Raw genomic sequence first — 24988 nt, 5'->3', positions numbered from 1 at the left:
CTGCCTTAGCATTATGCACACAGAAACGAGCTCTAAGCTAATGCCTCTCAAAGAAATATCTTGACATTGCAACCATACTAGCTTAATGTTCAACAGCAATCAAAAACCCAGTCTAGATAACAAAGCAGAAAACATAATTATGGTATTTCAAAACTGTATGATGTGCTTGTGTCCTTCATACACTCCAAGAAGCACATCGTAGCATCAGAAACGATACTGAGAAAGGTGAGTGTGATGGTTATAAGTGTAGAAAAGTTTCTGAATGCAGACCATTTAAACAGATTAGACCTCTGCAGATTGGGAAAGAGGTAAATGAGGAGGGCTGTAGTAGATTAGGTTGTGAGGAGATAAGGCAAAAACCCCAAGGGAGTATTTGTTCGTTATCTTTTACAGTAGAAGAACTAGGAAAGAGCAAATGAGATGGTAGCTTTGAAACAAAAAACAGGAAGTGCCCTAAACACAACAGATAACTAAGCTGCAGAGTCTATTGGGATTACTGTGTGCTGTGGGTATCAGAGGTTGAAAAAACAGATTGGTGGAAGAAAAATCCATCAGGTGCTATTAATTCAGAGATACCATATCATTCTCAGGAATTTGGTGTCCTCCAGCCCGCTGGGTACTGGGAGAACATACCAGGGAAGGTCTCTATATGCTTACCTTGTGCCTATACTTTAATGAAAAGTATAGACACAGATTCTGTCTGTGCCTCCAAACAGAATACTGGGCCGGGTGGGCCCTTTGGTCTGCCTCGGTACAGCCATCCCTCCTGTGTTTGCATGAGATGAAGTTTGGTGTCATTCAGATTTAAGTTTTCAGTGAATGCTGTAAGGGAGAGATTGATTATCTGCAAATCAGCACATGGTTCTGCAACTGGATTTTCTTCTGTGCTCAAAGTCATTTTGATCCAGTGGCTGATCCCTGCTTAAGCCTGCACAATCCCGTTGTAATTGGCAGTGTGTTTCCTAAAATCCGGATACTTTCCAACCCTGTAATAAAATCATGGAAGGGTTGGAAGAAACCACAGGATCATCTAATCCATTCCTTTGCACTGATTCAGGATTAAGTAGACTTAGACATTTCTAGCAGTTTATCTCACCTCTCCATAAACCTCCAGAGCAAATGTTTGCATAACCTCCCCAGATACCCATTCTGGAATGTCACTAGCCTTTTTTGGGTATCAAAGTTAGATCTTCTAGCTACAGGTTAAGCTATCTTCTTCTCCTTTGTCTGTGCAGACATAGTTCCCTTCATTTAGCTGACTTGTAGCAACTTAATACGACATGATGACTCTTTATGTTGAGCCCTTGTGTAACAAACCCTAACTGACAGTCTCCTGCTCTGCAGTAGCTTCAGGTTATTGAGCCGTGTTCTGCAGGAGCACTTCTGTAACACCCAGATCACTTTTTACTATTGTCAAGCTGCCAAGACAGGTTGCTTTCATTTTATTTGTATATTACACATTTAATTCATGTGTTTGACTCCCCGTTAGATATTTTACTTTTCACATGTCCTCACTGAATGTACCATGACATAGTGTAGATGAGGTCATTGTCAGTGTTTTCTCTTACAGGCCAAAGCTCCAAATTCAGCAGTGTTAGTGGTAGGAACACACCTTGATTTAATTGAAACTAAGTTCCGTGTTGAGAGGATAGCAACTCTGAGGGCGTATGTCCTGGCTCTCTGTCGATCTCCCTCTGGATCCAGAGCAACCGGCTTCCCAGATATCACATTCAAGCACCTGCAGTAAGTATCTGTGCCTTTATGAAGCTCAGTCACTCTATTTTATGTCACTTTGAACAATTTTGCAATCCTTGATCTCCTTGGCAACGGAACTGATTTGAAGACTCGTCAGCGTGGCATTTCATCTATTTTTGATTGGGATAATGTGGCATAATCAGAGAGAAGTTCAGTGCAGCTCAGGGGTCTGATCGTGGGTCTGAGAGCTGGAAGCTCCAAAGTCATGACCTTGGTCTGCCTGTTTCAGTGCTCCTGCGCTGCTCAGCTTCCTCACTGCCTAAATGGAGATACAGCTTATTAATTAGTCACAGGGAGAGAACACACAGATTGGGTAATTAATGCTGCAAAGCTTCCTTTACCAAGCATGACTGTTACGTGGTGGGTGCTGCAGGGTTTGGCAGGGAAGGCTGCATGGGAACTTCTCACTACCTGAGTGTGGCAGTGTTCACAGTGCAAGCAGTGAGTCAGCCTCCCGAGCCCCCGGCAGTCCAAACCTGTGCTGTTTGAGCTCTCCTCATGTGAAAACAGAGGAGCTGTGCTGTCTGGCAGATCCGTGTCAGACCATGGAGTCTGACACAGCTCCCTCCCTTCTCCTGATGGAGAATGCCCTGAGGGGGATGAGGCTTCTCTGGCTGGGAAAGAAGCGGGTCTGTCAGCCAGGGGGGTGCACAGCACAGAGGGAGCATGGATGCAACTGGCTGGCACCAGCCAGCTCCAAACAGTGTGAAATTGCCAATGCCTGGGGCATGAGCAGGTGGCAGCTGGCAAGTAAAGAAGGGTGCTGCTATGGCCCATTGCGCTTTGCATCTGCTGCCTGGCAAAGCCGTCAGGAGACCTCCCACACTCTGTTCTGCAAAGGCAAGTGCTGCACCAGGCACCCCAGCTGGCTCTTTCATCTGGCTCTGGTTAGAAGTACCAGGGACCCAGTTCGAGGCATACAGATGCACAGTGTGAGAGAGAAAGCTTTGTGGTTCAGTCTCCTCAGTGATCTTTTCCCATCACCACAGAAATGATCCCATGATTTCATTCATCCTTTCTCAAGGAGACTTTCTTTCACCTACCCCACATCCTGCACATTCCCCTTCCTCACCTTCCTTTCCCCTGCATTTTGCACAATTTTCTGCCCAATTTCCTGCCTCCTCCTTGCCGTGCCCACTGCAGACAGTCTCCTTCACTCCCCATCATCCGTCTGCACGGAGCAGTGCTGGAGGAGTGTGTTGTGAAAGCCTTGTGTGGGTGAGCCCAGGGTGCCTTCATCAGTGCTGGTCCTCCAGCATCCCAGTGAGCACACACTTCCCAGCGTGACTCATGGCTGAGGTTTAAGATAAATCTTCAGAAAACCATTTTCTGTCGGCCCCAGGAACATGTGTGGGATCAGTTAGAAAGACCTTTTGTTGAGGAGAGTGGAAGAGAACTGTTCTTATCCGGCCCACAAAAAAGGCCAGAAATAGCAAGAGTTGGAGAGAACAGGTTTTTAGCTGTTAAAGAGAGGATGGAGGCCAGCTTTCAGGATCTAAGCATCAATTCCCAGATAACAGGACCCAGCTGAGCGAGGGCCGGAATGAGGGTGGGAAAAGGTGTCTGGTAGTCATCATCGTGCCTCTTTGATCTGAGGACCAGACTCGTCTCCAGTGGTTGCTGGAGCACAGCATTTTCCTCATTCTTGCAGACCCTTCCAGGATGTGTGCAGCACTGAAGGGAAAAAAGGTGATGGCTTTGGTTGGTCTGCCAAGGAAGTCCCCAAGGTCAGAGTGCATTAGGGGATAGACGAGCAGCATGCAGAGAATGAAGCAAACCGTTTGGCTTAATATGTCTTTTCCAGGCTTCTCAGTATTTTTCTCCAAACTAAAAATGCTCACTGACAGCCTTCCTCCCATTCATTTGACACAGGAAACTTAGGCAGTGATAAGGGAAAGTGAGCCTGGAGAGGAAGGCGCTGTGCTGATAAGGTTTGGTAATCCTCCCCCTTGCATGACTTTTGCAGTGAGCTCTCGTGTAAGACTCTGGAAGGCCTCGATGGACTCCGACAGCTGATTTTTCACATCACTTGCAACATGAAGGATGTCGGCAGCTCCATTTGCTCACAGAAACTTGCTGGGAGACTGGTGAGAACTGTGCTTTCTAGCAGTGAGCCTTCCCAAAGATGGGCTTCCTGGGGGGTTGGTTTGGGACTGGGAGGTGAATTTTTGGAGTTACTGCTGCCACAAGAGGTGTGTGAAGTATACAGAATTGCTTTGGAAAAAGCCGTCACTTCAAGATCCCTGTAAAAAGTGACAGCTTAGACAGTTCATCACCAGCAGCGTGGTTGCTGTCTGATATTGATCCTGCTGTTTTTCTCACGTGGCTTGCAGATACCACGAAGTTACCTCAGTCTTCAAGAAGCTGTCCTTGCGGAACAGCATAAAAGAAGTCAGAACGATGATGTACAGTATTTAACAGACAGACAAATAGAGATGATCATTGAGCAAAACCCTGGAAATGATATCAAAGACTACGAAGACTTGCAAACTGGTAGGTCACAGCAGACTGGTGATTTCTTGGCAATTAATATTTGTGATCAATTGAAGTGTTCCTCAGATACATGTTATTCTCCTGGCTCTTATTCTCGTGTTATTCATGCTGGCTATCCCTGGTGTGGATAAAGCTACTCTGACTGCCTTCTAGTCTTCCTCATCTTCACTGTTTTATCCTAATGCTGGTCCATTACTGATCTACAATTCTTTTTCTTTTTTTTCCAGCAATTAATTTTCTCATAGAAACAGGTACACTACTGCATTTCCCAGACACAAGCCATGGCCTGAGAAATCTCTACTTCCTTGACCCTGTCTGGCTCTCAGAGTGCCTGCAGAGGATTTTCAACATCAAGAGCTCGAAGTCTGTTGCTAAGAATGGAGTTATCAGAGCAGAGGATCTCAGGATGCTGCTGGTTGGGACGGGCTTCACTGAACAAACTGAAGAACAGTACTTCCAGTTCTTGGCCAAGTTCGAAATTGCTCTGCCAGTAGCCAATAACAGGTAGGTTGGTAATTAGAGAGGCTTAGCCAGACTGGAGAAAAATGGCCATTTAATCAGTGGTTGCTAACAGGCTTTCTCACTGTAAGCAATAGTCTTGACAAGGATCCTGTTGTGATAAAATATTTGAGTGCTTTAAGCAGCGTAGTGGAAGACACCCATCCATTTGGGCTGTATTTCCTTTCCTTGGAAGGGCTGGCATGAGCATCCTTTGGTCTAAACAAGCTAGGCTGGTGTGAAAACTTTCCAAAGCAGGTCTGAGCCCACTCAGTGCATTAGGACTGACGGGGTAAGGGACACTCGGGGGTGTCTCGACGACCAGAACGGAGGGGCAGTGACACTGGCAGGGATGTGGCGATGAGCAGGTGGGAGCTGCAAGTGCTTGGCTGGCACAGCTGCAGCTGAGAGAGGATGTGGGGCTTGTGGCTGCCGGGCCTGAAAGGAAGATGGGCTGGAGTCATCTGCTTCCAATGAGTGATACTCGCTCCTGGCTAGGGCAGAAAACCTTGGGTAGTCAATAAATATGTCGGCCCTGAAAGCGCTGTAATTTATTTCTAGTGAAATCAGGAAATTGCAGCTTCAGTAGCAAAGCGATTTTCTTATTTCAATTTTTTTAGCCTCATCCAAAGGTGTCGATCAATAGTTTTCCTAGAAATGGTGTAGGAAACCTCCTTCTCTTTAAATGTTAATGAATCCTCCTCTCTCCCACCCCCGATCTCTTTTCCTCCGGGCACAGTTCCCTGCTATTTTTCTCTCTCCCATCTGCTTGGCGACCGCCTGTTGTTGGGTTAACGGTGAAACCATCGTCGTATTGCACTTCTGATGTGGCATTTACATTTCACTTCCTTGCCCTTCCAGGACAGCAGGGCTGCATCGCTCTGAGCCTCTCGGGAGCTCTGAATGCCAGCACAAGTGCAGCATTCTCTGTGCTGTCATTATGCCTGTCACTTATCCAGTCCCGGATGCCAACAAATTTTCTCAGGCTTAACACAGATAAAGCAGCAATGTTTCTGCTTAGTCCAAAGTGCCTTTTGGACTCCTTGTCACTATCTGCCATTTTTCTCCGAGGCAATTACATTGTCTGTGCCTCGGGAACAAGGAAACTGCTTTTTCATGGCCTGCCCAATCTTTTTTAGAGCGATCCAAGCCACATTAACAGAATATTCTTCCCACTGACGAGCTGTAGCTATAGCAGGTTGGATTAATTTAATGTACTAGCCAGACACAGAGCAGTTATTTGTTACTGTGCTTCTGCAACTATTGTCTAGATTGCCAGATAGGATTTCTGTGCAGTCAGGAGAGAAAGCAGCTGCCAGTTTCTGTTCTGAAAGGGTGGATGGGGGCATGTTTCACATATTTTCAAAATTTGCATTGGCTGTTGTTCAAAAGCATCGAATCTCCATCTGTATTATAATCCACTGTATGGTTGTGGTCCAGGAGGGCCTCACTGGCCTTCTTGCTTCTAACACTCCTAGACCCTTTCTTTGATGTGCTGAGGAAAATTTATTGGCTGTCATACAACGCATCAGCTACCTTTACAGGGGAAACTTGATGCACTCCGCTTTTCTGCTTGAGGTGCCTATAAGTTAGCTTTGATCAGCTTGCAAAAAAGGGATTGAAAATATGACCGTTCTTATTGTAATTTGTAAGTGAATTGAATTTTTTATCAGTTTTACATTCCAGAGATGATTTATGGAAGGGATAATTTGATCATGTAAAGCATCATCAGATGTTATGGACTGGAACATATGGAGAAAGCTGTTGTCTAGTGATGGCTATTTTTTCTGAGCTGATTTTTTGGTTTTTACAGAGTACTGCAGCTGCTAGAAAGAAAACGTGATAGACTTAGAGCATTGGATTTGGACCCAGCATTAGTTCTAGTTGTGTGTGTTGTCCCTGTCACTGTTACTTTGGTCAAGTCCCTTGGCTGTTTGCCTCATTGCTGTCATTATGCCCGTCAATGATGAGCCCCAGATGCCGACAAATTTTCTCAGGCTCAACACTGAGCAGTGTTTCTGCTTACAACCAAATGTGATTTGGACCGATTTTTGATCGTATAAGCATCTTGGAACGTATTTGGTGCAGAAGAGTATCACTGCTAAGGGATTTATTGGCAGGTATTGAAAGCCATAAGCTCATAGTTCTCAAAACAGTTTTAGTCTTCCAAAAGTTTTTAGCTTCCCAAATACTGAAGATCAGCACAAATGAATATTCTGTGCTTACTGAGAGGTCTGAAAATAATTTGAAAACTTTGTGGGCCTCTACCCCAGCGTAGCTGTTACTTCAGATGAGTTGGACTCTGGTAGCACTGAGTCTCCTCCCACACTTGGGAAAAGATCCACTGCTGGACCTAAAACCTGCCCGCAGGAGGAGGTGGAGCAAGGCTGCTGGCATCAGCCTGGCACAGTGAGCTCTTGCTTGTAGGAGTTTGTCAGGGACGTGTCAGGGAGTCCATCAGCTGCAGCGTGGTACAGCAGGAAGCACTGTCATGGTGACGCATAAGATGCTCTAATTGTTGGGACTAGGATGAGAGCCAGAGCAGTCCAGTCCCTGCAGCCCATAAATGTCTCGTTGCCACCTCCCACCTTCTGGGCTTACAGAGGCTGAGCTGCTGTATGTTGTTTTTGCATTTATCTCCTGTTCCACCTAGCAGCACAGCTGTAGTTCTCTGTTTACTACCGGAGCACAGTAGTAAAGATACCAAGTCTGAATGAGTCTCAACATCACAGCTGTTCTAATGACTCCTATATTTTAACACATTTAATTTGTGATTACACAAACGTCCTGCTGATTACATCAATTTTAGCCCTGTCCAATAGCCCTGGCTGAATTATGTCATGTCTATTTTGCCTCTGCTTACTTCCATAGTGTAAATGAACTTCATGTATTGCTGCAGTGCCTTTAGTCTAAAAGCTTTTTTATATGCAGTAGGCTGTGCCATTAAAAATCTCTTTGGAGACTGAATTGCCTTATTATCCAGTAACAATGTACTCACTGTTACAAGCTGTAGCTAAAATTTGAGCTGTTGAATTTGATTTGTTTCAGGTACCTCCTCCCTCATCTGCTTCCTACCAAGCCAGCATTAGATATCCACGGGTTCTGCCACCAGACTACAAACACAGTCCAAAGGGTCTTCAAGATGAGTTTTGTCCCAGTTGGCTTTTGGCAAAGATTCATAGCACGAATGCTAATTAGCCTGGCAGAGATGGACCTCCAGGTAGGTTACTGTATCTCTCTGCAAGCAAAAGGAGACAGCTGAAGTTAGTGTTCAGTGTTAAGTTGCTTGTTTCTGCACATCCAGTGGGATTTGGTCACAGACTTCAATAAAATTATTGAGTAAACAGTACTGCAATCTGCAATCAAAATCTGAAACTGGTTTTATGGTAGGTGTCATTTAGAACAACAAATTAACACTGGGAAAAAACCCTGCCTTTTCCACTGTCTCTTTATAGCACGATTCCCTGGAAGGACTCAGTACCCCCACCATCTTCCAATTACAAGTAATTGGACTTCTGCCTGCAGCTCTTGTCCATGACGATTCCACTGGGTCAGACTCTGCTTTCACTTGCCAGTGGAGATCTGGAATATCTCCATCAAGTCAGCTATCTGAATCTGTACGGGTTTAAATGAGAAACAAATTACACAACTCATGTCTTAAAGGGATAATGAATGCACAGAGGCACACTATTAGTGCGAGTAATGTGCATATCATTAAAGTAGTCTTTGTAAGGTTCTGAAAGCTAAGTGAATTTTGTAGGTATTGACAATTTTTTACAACTGTTTATATCTGAAAACACAGCTCTGCTGGAAACCATGACAAATACCTACAGAATATTTTTACTACTACCACGGTGTCTTCTTTACAGCCATCCATTTACATTGTGTTCTGTCCCTGATGTCCAGAACATGGAAAACATGATACTTGTTTTTGGAAGGTCCTCCGAGTTCCAGGTTTCTGAACCCATTTAATAATTTTGCCTGTTTTAAAGGGCTGTCTTGGCAACCCCTTGCTTACATCCTCATGGACACTATATAACCTTAACGCCCCATTACTAGGGACCTCACCCAATCCGAAATAAAGTGAATGGAAAGGCATCTCACCAGTCTGCAGACAACTAAGCATAAGGACAATGAGTACAGTGGAGTTCTGCAGATTAATGCTTTGGTTTAAAAACAAAAATACCTTTTGCTCTAAGTACTGGTTTGAAATACCTTGGAGGAAAGCCATCTGCCTCCCACTGAAACAGGTGGAAAAGCTGACTCTCTACATTGAGGACAGACTTGATCATTCACTAAAGCATTTAAGCTCTTCTTGAAGTTTATAAGACTTCTACAAATACAGAATTCATGTAACAAATGTCATGATTATAGAATTAACAGATGTTTGCTAACATGAAATTCTTTCTTTTTGAGTGGCATAGAAATGTTTTGATGGCTGCAAAACCAATTTTTACTGTGTGTATTTTCATTCTATTGCAATTTTTTTTTTTTTATGAGTGCAGGTCGCTCTGTATGGAAAAGTTATGATAGCATCTGTGAAAGCCAAAAAAGAAAAGTCACCTTACTGCTTGATTAAAGCAACGTTTTCCTGAGAAATTTTGGTGATGTAACAATTATCATGCTTTTTTTTTGCTGTTTCAGCTTTTTGAAAACAAGAAGGACACCAAGACAAGAAACAAAAAGGTGGCCATCTACAGCTTCACAGGCACTCAAAGAAATCGATGCAGCACCTTCCGAGTCAAAAGGAAGCAAACTGTTTACTGGCAGGAAGGTCTGTTCGTTACCTTTGATGGAGGCTATCTTAGGTAATTTGTGTTTGTAATGCAGCATGCGTTACAAGGGAACTAATAGAGTGTGTGAAGCACATCATCTGAATGGAGATGAATGGGCCTGACTCATTGTATATGCTCACTCATCAGTAGAAGAGGAGGCTCTTCTAATAGCCATAACTCATCTGGTAACAACTGGTGACAACAATGATGAGTAAGTGATTGTTTGGCAGTTCTGAAAATGTCAGCTTATGTGTTATTGCAGCCACAAATTTAAAGAGGTCTGAAAACAGAAAGTGATATTCAGAGCAGAACTCTTTGCCAGGTAAAATCATGCATTGTCACATGCAAAAATTTCCTTAAGTCAATGAGTTTTCCACGGAATCCTAAAACCTCACCAGTGTATGGCAGCAGTCCATATGGGTGGAGGTGCTTCAGTGCTATCAGTGTGCATGTGACAGGGACTACAGGGAATGGGTTTAAGCTGGCCATGGTAGAGTGGCTGCTGGCTGCGAGCCTGGAGGGAACCTGCCACCCATATTCTTTCAGAAATGCAGAGAGTTGGCAGCCACATAAAAACTTTAATCTCTGCTCTAGCTGAAGATGCATTTATTCTTCCATTCCCTGGCAAGACAGGGAGGAACCATTGGTGCTGTTACGTAGTTGGAGACCAGAAGGGCATAGTGACTTTCCTGAGTTTGTTTAGGCAGTCTGCAGATGAACAGAGACTTGGATTCAGATGTTGCAAATCATGGGCTAGAACCCTAAATTCTAGAACGTGGTTGTGGTTGTACTGTATCTTCCTAGGTTCTGTGCTTCAGAAAATTGAAGCTCTTTAATACAAAAATGCTTTTTTTTTTTTTTTTAATATTTGTCCTTTTTGTGGGAATTGCACAAGAATTATTCTATCCATTCCTTTCAAACATTTTTGGACGTTTGGGGGATATTTTAATTATTATTATCATGAGGCATTGGGAAAATCCTAACCCTCCATCATTCTGGATGGAGCATTTCTGTCAAAACTCTACATTATACTTGGTTCACTGAGGCTAGAGTTTTCTCTGGGCCAGACCTTCTGTAGCATTTATCCATTGTGAGGAATCAGCATTTCTGTGCAAGACCTCTCTTCTCAAAGGCATTTGAAGAATAGACTGAATTGAAAATAATTTTCAAAGCTAGATTGGGTTTTATTTTGATTACTTGTGAGCTACATGTTATTTCGTAACTCAGGTTTCCTAGGAGAAAAAAAGTTTGTTGACACTGATACTTCACAAAAGTTTCATTTGTCTGTTTTTTGGCTTTCTTGTGCAGTGTGGAGTCTTCTGATGTGAACTGGAAAAAGAAAAAAAGTGGAGGAATTAAAATCATTTGCCAGTCAGAAGTGAGAGACTTTTCAGCGATGGCGTTCATCACAGATCATGTCAACTCTTTGATAGACCAGTGGTTTCCTGGTAAGAGAAGTGCTGTAATTTTCTATGCAGTATTATGTCTGTTTAACAGAAGGTTTTTTGACAGAGCTCTCCAGGTGCACAATATTGTGCGTTAAATTAAGAACCCTCAGGCTCTGACAGTCTCAAGCCAATAAAGTTTGAGAAAAGCTGATAACCTGCAGACAGACTGAGATTCTTTGCCAACAAACCTTGGTCTAGACATTGTGTCTTTCATCTCATCAATCACAGGTGAAACATTACAGTTGAAACAGGACCTGCTTCCAGAGGAGTCTGAGAGACTTCCTGTACTCACAGCAGAGGCAGGACTTTGCCCAAACTACTTGGTACTGTCCCTCAATGCCAAAACTCATTTTGGCATCAGCTGGGATCAGCATTTTACCCACCATTTCTAACAGCCTGTAATTTACAAAATTGTGATGTGAGAGGCATGAGTGAATATGATACCTAGGATTCTGTGCCAAGGTAACTTCCTTGATTCCAGCAGTTGTTTTTCCTGTGATCAGCACAGACCCTGCTGTTACCCAGCGGGCAGTTTGCAACCCCAATACACTTTGTTTAAAACCAAAACAAAATCTGAAGTATTTTTTGTCATCCCACATTGGTCACACACTGGTTTAGGAAACGGTGCCAAATCTCTTAATTGGAAGTTCTCTTGAGGAAACAGTTGTGCACTCTCACATAACCATGTTCTGCATGTTATGAAGATAAAAGAAAATTTTATTTGCCTTTAGATTAAAATAATGATAGTATTAATCACTGAAGCTTGAGAAAAGTCATGACTTCAAAGGCTACGGCCCGGATTCACCCTGCCTAATTGTAGGCATGTAACAGAAGCTGTCACCACAAAATCCCTCTGTAGTCAGTGGGAGAGGTGGAAGCCTCACTGAGGCTCTGCCTTGGTAGGATCTCAGTTTCCCCCAGAGGGGCTGAAAGCATTGCTCATGAGGGAGCCCGCTGTGACTGTGTTCCTAACTTTGGTGCTGCAGCTGAGTGCTTCCTCCCAGCCTGCATCTGAAGCTCCCAGGCTGAGCGCAGCGTGTCGTGCCTCCCAGCCCCTTCCCATTCCCATTCCCATGCCTGCTCCCCACCCGAAGCCATCTGGCAGCTTGCAGGGGCTGGGGCTCACGGGCAGCCTCACAGCTGCCATTCTTCTGCTGCATGGTCATGCCCTTTATGATACGCTGTGATCCCTATAAACAGTTCACACGCAGACATCTAGCAAGTAGGAAGCTCTCTCTAATTCTTTATTCGTATACTTCACATTTCTACTGGTCCTGAACATGTTTTCTTTGCAAGCCTGTGCATTACCTGCAAAGTGTGACTGTAGACATTTGAATGTGCTAGGAACTGTTTCTCCTTCTTAATTTGTGAGTCACTTTTTCTGTTTGTTTGCTTGGTTTGAAGCACTCACAGCCACTGAGAGCGATGGCACGTTGCTGATGGAGCAGTACGTGCCCTGCCATATCTGTGCAGCTTCCAGGATGGAGGAGAATGATTGTGGTGAGAAGGCGGAGGATGCACAGTACTTTAACATGGAGGACTGTGTCCTAACTGCCATCGAGCTGGACTGCATCACGTGTCCTAACCACCCTGACATCCCCGTTTCTCTCCAAGAGCTGGTCCCAGAACTTTTCATGACAGATTTTCCTGCCAGGTAATGTTATTCGGTCGCCTTTGGTTAGATTTCAGTGTGTCTATATAGTTCAGTTGGTTTTGTTTTCCTAAGTCATCTCTGCTAGAGGAACCAGGTCAGGTTGGATGGGATCTTGATCGACCTGATCTAGAGGAACATGTCCCTGCCCGTGGCAGAGGGGTTGGAACTAGATGGTTTTAAGGTCGCTTCCAACCCAAACCATTCTGTGGTTCTTTGATTCACTTCACAGGGTCCTCGGAGATCACTGCAGTGCAATGTGACAGTCCCTTTTTAACACCACATCTGTTCTGCATTGTTCTGTATTCTGGCTGGAGCCTTCTGTAGTTGGAGCTTTTCTGGGATCCCTGTTATAAACCAGAAAGGAGACATCAATATGGCAAACCCAAAAGGCAGTGCTGCTTGCATTACAAGACTGGCACTGAAATCACCTTTTGGTTTGAAGAGCCTTTAGGAGAGTGAGTTTATGTAGACACCACTACAGAATTCACATTAGATTGAGGCTTCTGCATGATTCAGAACTGTTATTTTTGGAGTAGTAGTGTGGTAGTCCTGAACAGCTGGAACGGCACTTCCGTATCTGTAGCAGCATTGCCAAATATTTAGCTGCTTACCTGCATTCCCAGAAGAGTTTGATCTTGTACCCCATATTTCTTAGTATGTAGAACAAGAGTGGAACAAGAGATGACCTGAAAGCAGGCAGAGGCTGGGGTCCCTTTCAGGTCACATTTATCAGACCTCTTTAGTTCCAGTGTAGAGCTGTGAGGCCTCCAGACCAAATGATGTCCTGTCAGCTGCTGTTGGAGCTTTCTCTGCTCCCAGTGACCCCTGTTCCTTTTTTACAGTCATTTTACTAGGCATTCTGGGCCAATACTCAGTGGCCAGTCACGATGGCCTCCTCGCGGTGTTTTCTCCTATAGGTTTATTTCACTGGTGCGAGGTGAGCAGAGATGTTTCAAGTACAAACAGCTGTAAAAGTGGGCTCTGGAAGAGTGGGGAAATGATGAATTACAGCCTGGGAATAGCGAGCTGATTGGAATAATCAGGTTTCAGAGTGTGGGGCTGTTCGTAAACATCCTGTCCTGCCTCAGCAGGGAGGAGAGGAACTGGAGGTAAATGAAGCAAAAAAATTGCTAATACAGATAAATGTTATAAATATTGCACCTGTGTCATCTGCTTGCAAAAGGGGTTTATGTGCTTTCCAGATCTATTTGGTTCTCACAGGATAAGTTGTCTCAGTAAAAAGCCTTTTATTTTCTTTCTGCAAGGAATCTGTTGAGCCACACAGGAGCCAGAGTACCTTAAGATGGCAAAGGTAGCTGAGGTGACCCATTCCTCTCAGCAAATAAGAATCTATGAAGGATCTATGAAATTGGCATTAAATATGTGAATTTACAGTGCCTTTGAAGCCTTTCTTTTAATTAAAAAGCCCCAATATCTCTTTGGCAGGCTGTTCCTGGAAAATAGCAAACTGGAATGCAGTGAAAATGAAAACAACGTTCTTGGCCAGGGTGGAAGTGGAACCGTTATATATCGGGCACGATACCAAGGAAAACCAGTGGCTGTGAAGAGATTTCAGATAAAAAAATGCAACGGTTCTCCCACTTCAGCTGTAGGTACAGTACACAAAATTAGTATTGGGAATCAGCTCTTGCAGCCCGTGATCACAAGCTAAAACCAAAGAGCCTTTGCTCTCCAAAGTGCTGGCAGCACCTGTTTATATGCTGCTTCGAAATTCATAGAAAAATTGATGTGTTTTCATGGAGGAGAAGGATGCATCTTAACGAGTATTTCATGAAAGCACCTGTAAGATGTAGAGAAGGTCGTTGGCACTGTAGAAAGCTTCTTATCTGCATGTCACTGGGTGAAACTCATAGGGTGCCACGGCAGAGACATTGATTGGGGTGGAAGGCGAGACTTCATCTCCTGTTCCCAAGCTATTTAGCAATGAGAAGTGTGTATTTGCATGGGTTTGCTCTAAGGACTAGCAGGTCTCTACCTTTTCATGTCTTACCCCTTCTGTACCAGCACCTCAGGAAAGGAAATTGGACATTCTTCTCCATCTGACAGATCCTCCAGGCAGGGACAGCCTCTCATACTGCATATGCTGGGTGTTGAGCCCAGGTTTCCACCAGAGGTTTAGTCCATGAGCAGAAGAAATGGGGAAAGTGCCTCCCTTCCTCATTTTTATCAGGGAAAGGTGCAGTGAACCCCTGAGGTGTGGAAGAGGCCAGCTGCTATCCCAGTGACAGATAGCCTTCAGAAAGACCAGACTTGCCTGAGCAGCCTGGGGTGTCTCATGGCAGAAGGACAATTACTACAAAGGGTCCCTCTTCTGGTAGGGCAGGCAGGAAAGGGTAGAGAAGACTCCTTCCACTGAAGGTTCTTCTATATAATGTCTACACTGAGAGAATGTTACTTGAAAAAGGACAGCATGAGATTTCCTTTGCTGTGTGAGTAGCACCCTGCAAAAAGTCCCTAACATGCTTTCTTAGCTGGAGAGTGAGAAGGGGTTTGTTTGTCTTGCCAGATACCATGCTGAAACATCTGAGAGCCATGGACGCCATGAAGAACTTCTCTGAGTTCCGCCAGGAGGCCAGCATGCTCCACTCACTGCAACATCCCTGCATCGTCTCCCTCATTGGCATCAGCATCCACCCACTCTGCTTTGCACTGGAGCTGGCTCCTCTGGGCAGCCTCACCACTGTCTTATCTGAAAACTCCAAAGGTAAAAGCGTGGTCTCCCCCCGGGAGAGCTCACTCCCCAAGTCACAGTAGAGACAAATGGTAAACAGCACTGAAACTACTGCTTAATTTACTGAAGGGGATTTTTTTTCCATACTAGGGGAAGTAGGAGGGATGGAATTGCTCTTAAACTGTGCCTTTGGTAAGCTAGTAAAAATCGATGTTCAGGGTTTTCATAACTTCTTTGGAGACCTGGGTTTTCAGTTCCTCTGCAAATTAATAAGAAATGCATCTCAATTCAATGCTGCCTGTGTAGTCTGTGTTGGTGCCCCTGCAGATGAGTGTCTGGCACTCTAAATTCGCTAGTAACTATGTTTTTCTCACTGTCAAATGAGTGACACTCCTTCTGAGAAAGGCTGAGGCCATCTGACCCTCTTGGCACCTTGGCTGTGTGTCAACTTGCAGTCAAACACTAATTTTCACCAGAAGATTCAGGTGTCTAAAAGTGAAAGGCTTTTAAAAAAATCTAATGGAACTGCCAGATGCGTATAGTAACATGAACAGTGTCACTTCAAGTTGTGGTGCTGAGTGATGTTTTAAATGGTTCCTTACTGCTCTGGAGTTTGAAAGAGAAAGAAATGGGGAAAAAAAGGAGCTATTACAATTACAAGAACTGAAGTCAGGCTGTTCCTTTGTGACAGGGTCTTCCTTTGTGCCACTGGGGCACATGCTGACGCACAAAATAGCGTATCAGATTGTGACAGGCCTTGCCTACCTGCATAAGAAGAACATCATCTTCTGCGACCTGAAGTCAGACAACATCTTGGTGTGGTCGCTGGATGTCAAAGAACACATCAACATCAAACTCTCTGACTACGGAATCTCCCGGCAGTCGTTCCATGAAGGAGCACTTGGTGTGGAAGGCACACCAGGCTACCAAGCCCCAGAGATCAGGCCTCGGATAGTCTACGATGAGAAGGTAAATATGGCATATCTATGGGGGCAGCCCCTGGGTGACAGGCTTTCCCACCGTGCTCTTTCTTGCGATTCTCTCCACTCACCAAGAGAGGTTTGCCCTTTTCTCTCTGTTGCTGCCTCTAGGTTGACATGTTCTCATACGGGATGGTCCTGTACGAGCTCCTGTCTGGTCAGCGGCCTGTGCTAGGACAACACCAGCTCCAGATTGCAAAGAAGCTTTCTAAAGGGATTCGTCCTGTTCTTGGTCAGCCAGAAGAGGTGCAACTATATAGGATGCAGGCACTCATGATGGAGTGTTGGGACACTAAGCCAGAAAAGGTACGAGACAAGCCTCAGCACCAGTGTTCTCTGATCGTGTAGCTACAGGGCTCTGGCAGGCCTGTTCACAGAGAGCAGGGTTCTGTCTTGGTACAGCAGAACAGCTCGGTTGCCTATTTACCCCTCCTGCTGATTTGACCCAGAACTTCTACTAAATTAAATGAGAGTTTTATGAATGAAACAATGGCAGATTGGTGGCCTTAGACATCTGGGGTGACACGAAGGCCCCTTGACGTCAATGGCAGTTAAGCTATTGATTTCACTCGGGCAAGACATTACCCATAATTTCTAGAAGCAGCTACAGTATCATGCTGTGACTGTAACTACAAAGACTTCAAAAACCCTGAGATTATAAAAGGCAGTATGAGGGGATAAGAAAAGGGTTTAAAGTATGAAAAAAGGATTTTGCTGCATTATATTTCTCATTAATTAAGTTGGCATTTCAGAGCTCCTGTCCTTCAAACAAAGGTTGGCTTGACTCACAAACAGCTAGACTCTGTCGTGAGATTGGGTCAGCTTCCAAAGTTCTTACATCTGAAGAAATTCATGAATAAAACGTGTAAGAGAAACATGGGCCAAAACATGGAAATACAGAAGATATTTGGTGTCAGTGTCTGGGATACAGAGGGATACTAAGAATGAGTAAGGTGGGATTCGTAAGGAGGATTTGGTGCAGACTTGAATACATAGCAGGAACTTTTATGAAAGAAGTCGTATTTCTTGACTCTCTAGCTTCAATAAATAATGACTATTACGATTGTTATTTCATCAGGTCCTCAGCTGCCTGTGTGATTCATGTCTGTCTCTTTTCCTTTCCCCACAGCGTCCACTGGCCATTTCTGTTGTAGGACGGATGAAAGACCCTACCTTTGCAACATTTATGTACCTGCTGTCATGTGGGAAGCAGTCTTCCTTCTTCTGCTCCCAAGGACAGGAATATACTGTGGTGTTCTGGGATGGAAAGGAAGACACCAGGTTAGATGGCTCATATTAGTCATTTTTTCCCCTTTTTTCTTATTATAGTAAAAATCCTTTAGTGTCTTCACTAATGCCTCTGGGAGGGAGGTAAGGAAGGTGAAAGTGAATTTGGGTGAATGCCAAGGATACATTGAACACTGTTTTCCCAAACTCTTTTAATTGGGAACAGTGGTTGCTTTATAAAGGATATTTAATGAGCTTAACTCTGCTTCAGTTAATATGAGGAGAAGATTAGGGCAGTGTAATGATTCATACACACAGGATGAAGCATTTGCACATGAGAACAGACGTGTTCTGCCTTTCCTAATGAGGCCATTTAACACTAAACCTTTCCTAATTGAGACTGCAGCTCCATCTCTGTTCTCCGAAGCAATTAAGCACATGCTTAAACCCTATTGAAATCATCAGGAGTTAGCCACATGCCTGAAGCTGTGTGTGCATCCAAGTGTATACTTCCCGTAAAATGTGTGCTACACTGAATAGGCATGTGCTTTAAATGTTATTAAATTGTGACTGAGATGATGGCATTTTGCTCAGCCACATGTGACCCATGGCTAGTTAGGTTTATTTTTATGGATGTTACGGATTTTTATAGCCCCCATTTTATTTGGAAACATTCACAAACTGATCTGAATTGTGTATTCATGTATTCATTATTTGTAAGCATTAACCTAGTGGGAAAGGTACGGGATTTGTTCGTGAACTGTTTGCTTTGCTGTTTGCAGTGCTTGGTCAGTCGCTCAGCACAGCCAGTGTAACTATTCCTGATGTAACTGGTGGGACACACGGCACTCGCAGATGTATTTTGAATACATGGATGCTGTCCAAATATTCACAGCAATATATCTCAGTGAATCTGCTTCCTGACTGGACAATCCAATTGCTGGAGACTGCTGAATAACAAATTACTTCTATATGACAGATTTCAGGATGTGTAATTGCTTGTGCCACAGTTGGTAAAACATCTGGGCTCGCAGATGTGATTGTGAATATCCAGTTGTTGTTGAAACACCCAAACCCTTCACCAAGCCCAAGACAAAACAAAAAAATCCTTGTAGTTCCAAAAATATTAATTAGTCATATTTATAAATGTTGTTATCAGATTACAGCTCTTTGCTCTTATGTGGAAGAGGCGTCGTCTTCTGTTTATGTACTAGAATAAGTAATGAAGCAAGATAATACTGAGGCAGTGGACTTGGAGAAAGAACACATACTCTCTTGAGAATCTTAATGGGCAAGAAAGGCTCAGACCTCCCAGCTATTAATTACTGCTATTCAGCTGGAGATAGTTGTCTCGCAGCTGAATTATAGTAACAGACCATGGAAGTACTCCTAATCCATTTCAGTGCAAAGTCAGATAGCTGAGTTAAATCTTCACTGAAGCAATCATGTATCTGCCCCCTGAGGAAGAGCTGTGGCACATCTGTATTTCTCTTCCCTTATGACGACCTTTTGGAGGGGTGGGGAGCCTTGTAGCACTGTCCACATCACGTTATGGCTTGGCTAAAAGTGCTGAGTACCATCCTGTAGCAGACTGCAGGCTGGCTGCTGGCAGTAGCAAATGATTTTCTCTTTTCAGAAACTACACGGTGGTGAATCCAGAGAAAGGAGTCATAGAAGTGGAGAGGATGAGCTGCCCAGGAATGAGGCTGTGCTGCCAGCTAAAATTTCAAAATGCCCTGTGGGCTGCCACAGAGGTAAGCATGTACTGCACTTCAGTGCCCTGCTCACGAGGAGCATTATTAGAAAAGACAAATTAAGAGCCTATTAAATTGGTAAAGCTAAGAGTGTTTGGGACAACAGGCACCTCAGATGAGCAGCATGACTTCACGTCTGCTGTTCCCTGGTGTATCGTTTCTGCCGGTTGTTTAGCTGACACCTAGACCAAAATCACGTCTCCTGGTGTTCAAAGCGGTCGTGGGAACCTCTGCTGCCTGAGATGAAGCTGTCCAGGTTGTAGCATATCTGTGCTGAGGGGTTTCATCTGGGAAATGTCCTTATCTGTAAGTGATAAAGGGAATCAGTGAAAGAAACCATGCGTTAAGGGTGGGGTTTTGAAAGAGGCCTGAGGGATTTGAAAGTTGGTGGGAAATGGGTACCCGAGTTTAGTATTCACCCTGGAAAACTGTGACTGAAAAGATAAGAGTGAGGGAGCATGGCTGATTTATCTCTCAGAGCCCCTGTCTGCCCATCCAAAAGGGCTGTGTTAAGTCTCAGCCAGTTCTGACACAATCATTTGACAAAAAAAAATAAAATAGTTGAAACACATTGAAATGTTCCTGAAGCTCAGTTTCAGAGAGAGAGGAAAAGGCCACACTTGCTGAATAAGTAGTTTGTGCTGGTTAATTCACTCAGCTGTAGTATAGATGCTGGAACTGAATGAGAGTATTGATCTTTCTTCCATGTAGGAAAATAAGATATCTGATATTTTCTGTCCTCACAAATTGAGGCAAAGTTCCAATATTCCTATTTTTTCCATAACAAGAAATATGGACAAAGTATAAATCAGAAATCTTGAAGCATTTTATTTCCACCTTTTTGAACAAAATTAAATGTGTTGATATTCCCCAAACCAGGTGTTCTATTTCCATTTAGTGGACACAAGAGGTGTAAAGCAGGTGTAAGTCCACATACAGTGTAATATTGGCTTTACTTGAATTGACAGATTAATGCAAAATAACACAAAAAGTGTTTCAGTTGTCCTGACGTGTTCTGTGCAGAGTTGTCAAATTCTGTTAGAGATGTGGTGATAAAACACCTGTAGTGGTGATTTTGGTTGCTCTTGGATGGTGCCCACAGCTCGTTCAGGGGAAGGCAGTACCCAGTTTCTACCCACAGACAAGGCAGGCAGTCTCCAGAGAAAACAAAGAGAAACCCAAGCTTTGGATATCAAGAAACACAAATAAGAACTGTTTTTGGAACCAATTTGATCTTGTCCAGATATCAAATGTAAACAGCATGAAAGGTGGTTGAAATTTATTGGATTTTATGTGCTTTTTCACAGGACCAGAAGATTTCAGTGTACGGATTGCAAGGCATGTGTCCTCTAAAGGCTCCACAAAAAGATTTAGACACTCCTGCTACTGTGAGCTGCTTCCTGGTAATGCCTGTTGTCAAAAAGGTAAGGAGGAACCCAGCTCTTACTTGGAAAGCGAGCGTTAGCGAGACACGTCTGCCTGCTTCTGGGCCAAGCTGCCCGAGTTTGTGCCACTTGTCACTAGCCAGCATTGAAGGACTTTGCAATGTCTAGGAATGTTTTGGCAGTGGGAGGAGAAGGTTTCCAGGTCTTTGTGCCTCTGCCAGCAGAGCAAGAGACACAGGCGTGGGCATGAACCTGAGTCGGGGACCAGAGCTGGCACTTCCAAGCCTGCTGGGAAAATAGTCAAAATAGATCAAATTCCTCCACAAGGAAGTTTTCCAGCTGTGTTTCCACATCACTGCAAGACAAGGTTTAGGCCGATCAAGCAAAGTAGAGGGGACGTGAACTAATAATTAGTATAGAGATTTGTTAGCTGTTAACAGAGGGCTCGGGTATAGCTTAGCTGTTGCACTCACTATTTCCTTGGCATGTGTGCACGCTGTTGTTTGTGTGCACAGTCATCTTTAAATATTATCTAGGCCCAGCCACACTTTTTTTTCTTTCCAGTTTTGAATGAGAACACTTCGATAATAAATGCAGTCCAAGAACTGCCACCTATGGGTAATAACAAAAGCTGTATACTATCTCTCTGGTTCTGGAAATGATAACATCCAATTACTGGCAAGCGAAATCTGACATTACTGCCTATTGTGGGCAAGTCTTGGGAGATGTATAAAAACTGGTTTGGGGCTAAATTACCTCCGGTTTGCCTACAGCCACCTTGAGTGAAAACATATAATTATATTCCAACGTTATTGGTAGCTGTGTAGTTTTTGCAAATGCCAGTGTACTGTTAGGAGTCTAAAAGCTCGATATGGAGCAGTTCTCAGAGCGACAGTGAAGCTGCTTTATAGCATGTGCCCGTTCTGCATTGTTGTCCGTTTCTGGCTCATTTGCTTAGCCTGCTGCAGACTGAATCCAAGGCAGATGGTTAGTGTAAGGTGTACCACTTAACTTCCAAACATGGTGTAAGTAGGACTCAAGGAGGGCATAGATCTAAAGCTGGCAGAGGGATGAATTTCACCCACCGGGAGGCTGTGTCTGTCAGCTTTCTTTGGCTCCCAAACCTGTAGCGTTTCTTCGCCGTGGAGTTTCATTTCTGAGGTGCAGGGCAAATTTCTTTTTCGTGCTGCCTAAGGTTTTGTCCAGGACAGTCGAAGGAGTCTTTCACTTTCAGCTTTTCCACTGTCACACAGCTTGCAAAGCCATTCCTCAGGGGTTACGAGTGGCTTTATGTCTCCTGGTTTCTATTTTCAGTTTGTGGCTTGCCTAGAAAATGTCATAAATAATGCCAGGCCCTACAATAGTAATATTGAGTCTAGACACCTCCCTTCCTCCCCCGACCCTACCCAACCTTCCAGAAATCCACATCCCTTCGGCGCACTCCTTCTCAGTTTATTGGACTTACTTTTTCCTCTCTCCTTTCTATGAATGAATTTGGCAGTGAACTAGCCAGAGCAGCAGCCATGGGGATGTGCAGACCAGGTTGGCAAGAAACTAAACCATTTTTCAACACAGCCAGTTCTTCCCAAAAAGCTAAGTGGAAAGCTTACACTTGTCAAACTTACTGTATGGCCCAGCGAGTAGTATCAGAGTTATCGCACGGTAATTATTGTCCAGTGGAGAAGAGAATTGCTCACATTTCCCTGGGAAGAAAGACTTTAGCTGATGAGATGTGAGGTAACTTGCAGTCAGAGAATCGCCGAGGGATGTTGCTGGGAAGGGGAATTCTTTATGACTGCCTTGGGAAGGCTGATCCAAAAGAAACAGTTTCCAAAACTTGGTTTCTCATCCAAAGGAAGCATCATGGAAATTTAAAAGCAGCAGAGAGGGGCCCAGAATCCAAAACTCACCCGCCAAGGAAAAGTCTTGTACAATTTAAGCTTTTTTGTTGCATGGTTTCTGTCACCAGGATCGTCCTTTCTGACAAAACAATAAAGTTTTCAGCGCGTTCCCTTTCAGAAAAACCAGCAAGCACACAAACAGGTTAAAAAGACCGAAACGATGCTTTCTAAATGGTTTTGCAGCACTCTCACAAAGCAGTGCTGAAGGAGAGAGGGATGTGAATGGGTGCAAGTTGCTGGCCTCCTGCAGAAACCTGGAGCACACGAAAACAAAAGCTGCATTTAAAGGCTGCGGCCTGCCGCGGCCTTCGGTGCCAGCAGTGCCAGACCCCGCGGGGAAGGAGGGAGGAGGTGACCGAGGCCATGGAGCTGGGGGCTGCTTTTTTTTTTTTTTATTTTAACCTGCTCACTGCGGCTCTGAGCCTCGCACTGTCCTCGGCTCTGAGGACGGGACGTCTGGAGCCAGCTCATCTTCTGTGCTGCCCGTCACATCCCGTCACAGCCCTGCTCAGAGGCCTGCCTCGCTGGCACAGCGGGGCTTCTGGCAAGACGGAGACTTCAAATGCAGTTTTGTTGCTGCGTGTTTTTCTTGGCTCCTCGTGGGGCTCGAATGTTGAAAATGAATTCTGAGAAAGTTACTTAAGGTTTCTGGAGCCTGCCGCCCTGCCTGCGTTTGGTCGCTGTTGTAACACCCCGATGGGGAGAGCTTTTGCCTCACCAGCACCTAACGAAGTCTGGTGAGTCCGTAGCACCCAGGGGCACTCTTCTGTGAAATTGGTCACCTCCTTGTCCTCGTCAGGCGAGGGATGGCAGGTAGAGGGCATTTCTCAGGGTTTTCAGCTCTTACTCCTCCTTTCCTAAACAAAGAGGTGGTAATAGTGGATTAAAAAATCCTGACAGCCAAGTCTACGGAGTTATAAGTGCCCCAAAGCATAAAACATCTTTCAGATTTGCTCTTACCGTAGTCTAGACAGGCTAAAATTTGGCATGGTTGGTACAAGCAGTAAAGCTCGGTGGGTATAACTGGTGAAGCTCTGCCCAGTTGTGGTGTTGCTTTCTCAGTGCAGGGGGGCTTTGGCCTATCCAATCCAGAGGGAATCGTGATTCTTTTACAGGAGCTGACACTAATCAAGGAAATAAATTTTTTTTTGAAGACTATGCTTGGGTAATTCAGCATTTTCAAAGCAAGTGAGACAAAATTACAGAGAGCTCTGAAGCCAAACAGTGTTCTGTGTCACGCGAGGAGCAGTCCAGGTCAGCAAACCCACAGTATGTTTAGCAGAGCCAGCGTAAGCCCTTGAAGCAGCACAGCCACAGCATCACGGAACTCCTCACCCTCTCGCAGTGCGCCTGATAATGAAACTCAGCAACAATTTTCTGGTCATTAAAACAATGAAATTCAACCTTTCAATTTCACATGTTCCCATTTCAATTTAAATTTTCCATTTTTAGTAAGAAATACTCGGTATGCGGGGTCCTTTGGACTGAAAAGTTGGACCTTTTCCACCAGAGAAATGTGGGTTGTTGTGCTTTGTTTTGTTCTGGTTTAAATAATCAAACTCCTTTCCAAAGGAAAAAAAAAAAAAAAAATCCAAAGCCCAGCTTGTGCAAAGCACTGTGCCATGTTCCAACCTATTGATGCAACCTCCTGGCATCTCCAGGAGCCTTCACACCAGATCCACATGGCAGCAGGGCCGTGGCACCGAGCACTGCAGGCCACTTGGGTTTCTTTTAATTAGTTGTTAGAGAATTGGGACTGGACTGAGTTGAAGTCCAAGTCCCATTTCACAACTTTCCACTGTCTTCTCGAGTTTTTCCCATTACAGGGAAGTTCTGCCGTGATTCGGATTAGTCATACGGGCTCAGCACACCGATGGCTTTACTCACACTTCATGTGCAGATAGCAGGGTTTACTCCAAGGCTCTTAACGAGCCCTGCAAACAGTCCTATCAATTAAATTAATACTTATCCCTGTGCTATCTGCCCCTCGATACCTGAGAGCAGCTCAAGATGCTGATTTTGGCCCCTGTGGACCTAAGCAGCCTGGGAGCTATGTCACGGGGCTGGCACAACCAAGATCTCTGGAAGGGCACGAGCTTTCCTTGATTTTTGAGCAGCAAGGGGTGACGCCAGGTCCTGGTTCCACCTCGCAGAGGCAGGCAGCATTTCTGGAGCCCCAGGCATGCCAGGAGGCAGAGCTTTTGGCCACGATGAGGCCGTGGAGGGGGAGGCTGTGTCGGGTCAGCCGGCAGCGCCGCGTCGTTCGGTTCTGTTCGCTTTGGTTTGTATCAGCACAAAAGCCCTGGGCAAAAACGCTTTTTTTAGAAGTTATTGCTCCCTGGGGAGGAAATAAAGGCCTTTGAGGTAGGCATTGTTTTATCTGCTGCACAGATGGGGAGTTTCTGGTACGGACCCAAGGTCATGGG

The 24988-nt window shown here is 44.6% G+C and overlaps 1 protein-coding gene across 4 annotated transcripts in view; it reads left to right on the top strand.

Annotated features, from left to right (window-relative positions):
• Positions 1-24988, top strand: part of LRRK1 (leucine rich repeat kinase 1) — a 75471-nt gene that overhangs the window by 45339 nt on the left and 5144 nt on the right. For all 4 annotated transcript variants that reach the window (XM_068696171.1, XM_068696173.1, XM_068696174.1 and 1 more), the window contains 15 exons: positions 1571-1743; positions 3722-3842; positions 4089-4248; positions 4476-4752; positions 7795-7966; positions 9391-9554; positions 10830-10969; positions 12374-12623; positions 14070-14236; positions 15151-15348; positions 16007-16284; positions 16407-16601; positions 17425-17576; positions 19159-19276; positions 20584-20700. In XM_068696171.1, the coding sequence (XP_068552272.1) occupies positions 1571-1743; positions 3722-3842; positions 4089-4248; positions 4476-4752; positions 7795-7966; positions 9391-9554; positions 10830-10969; positions 12374-12623; positions 14070-14236; positions 15151-15348; positions 16007-16284; positions 16407-16601; positions 17425-17576; positions 19159-19276; positions 20584-20700 (2682 nt within the window). The remainder of the gene's footprint in view (positions 1-1570; positions 1744-3721; positions 3843-4088; positions 4249-4475; positions 4753-7794; positions 7967-9390; positions 9555-10829; positions 10970-12373; positions 12624-14069; positions 14237-15150; positions 15349-16006; positions 16285-16406; positions 16602-17424; positions 17577-19158; positions 19277-20583; positions 20701-24988) is intronic.

This window comes from Anas acuta, chromosome 12, assembly GCF_963932015.1.
Source record: "Anas acuta chromosome 12, bAnaAcu1.1, whole genome shotgun sequence".
Classification (NCBI taxonomy): domain Eukaryota; kingdom Metazoa; phylum Chordata; class Aves; order Anseriformes; family Anatidae; genus Anas; species Anas acuta.
The sequence above is the reverse complement of the archived record's forward strand: the minus strand, read 5'-3'. Positions and strand labels throughout refer to the sequence as shown.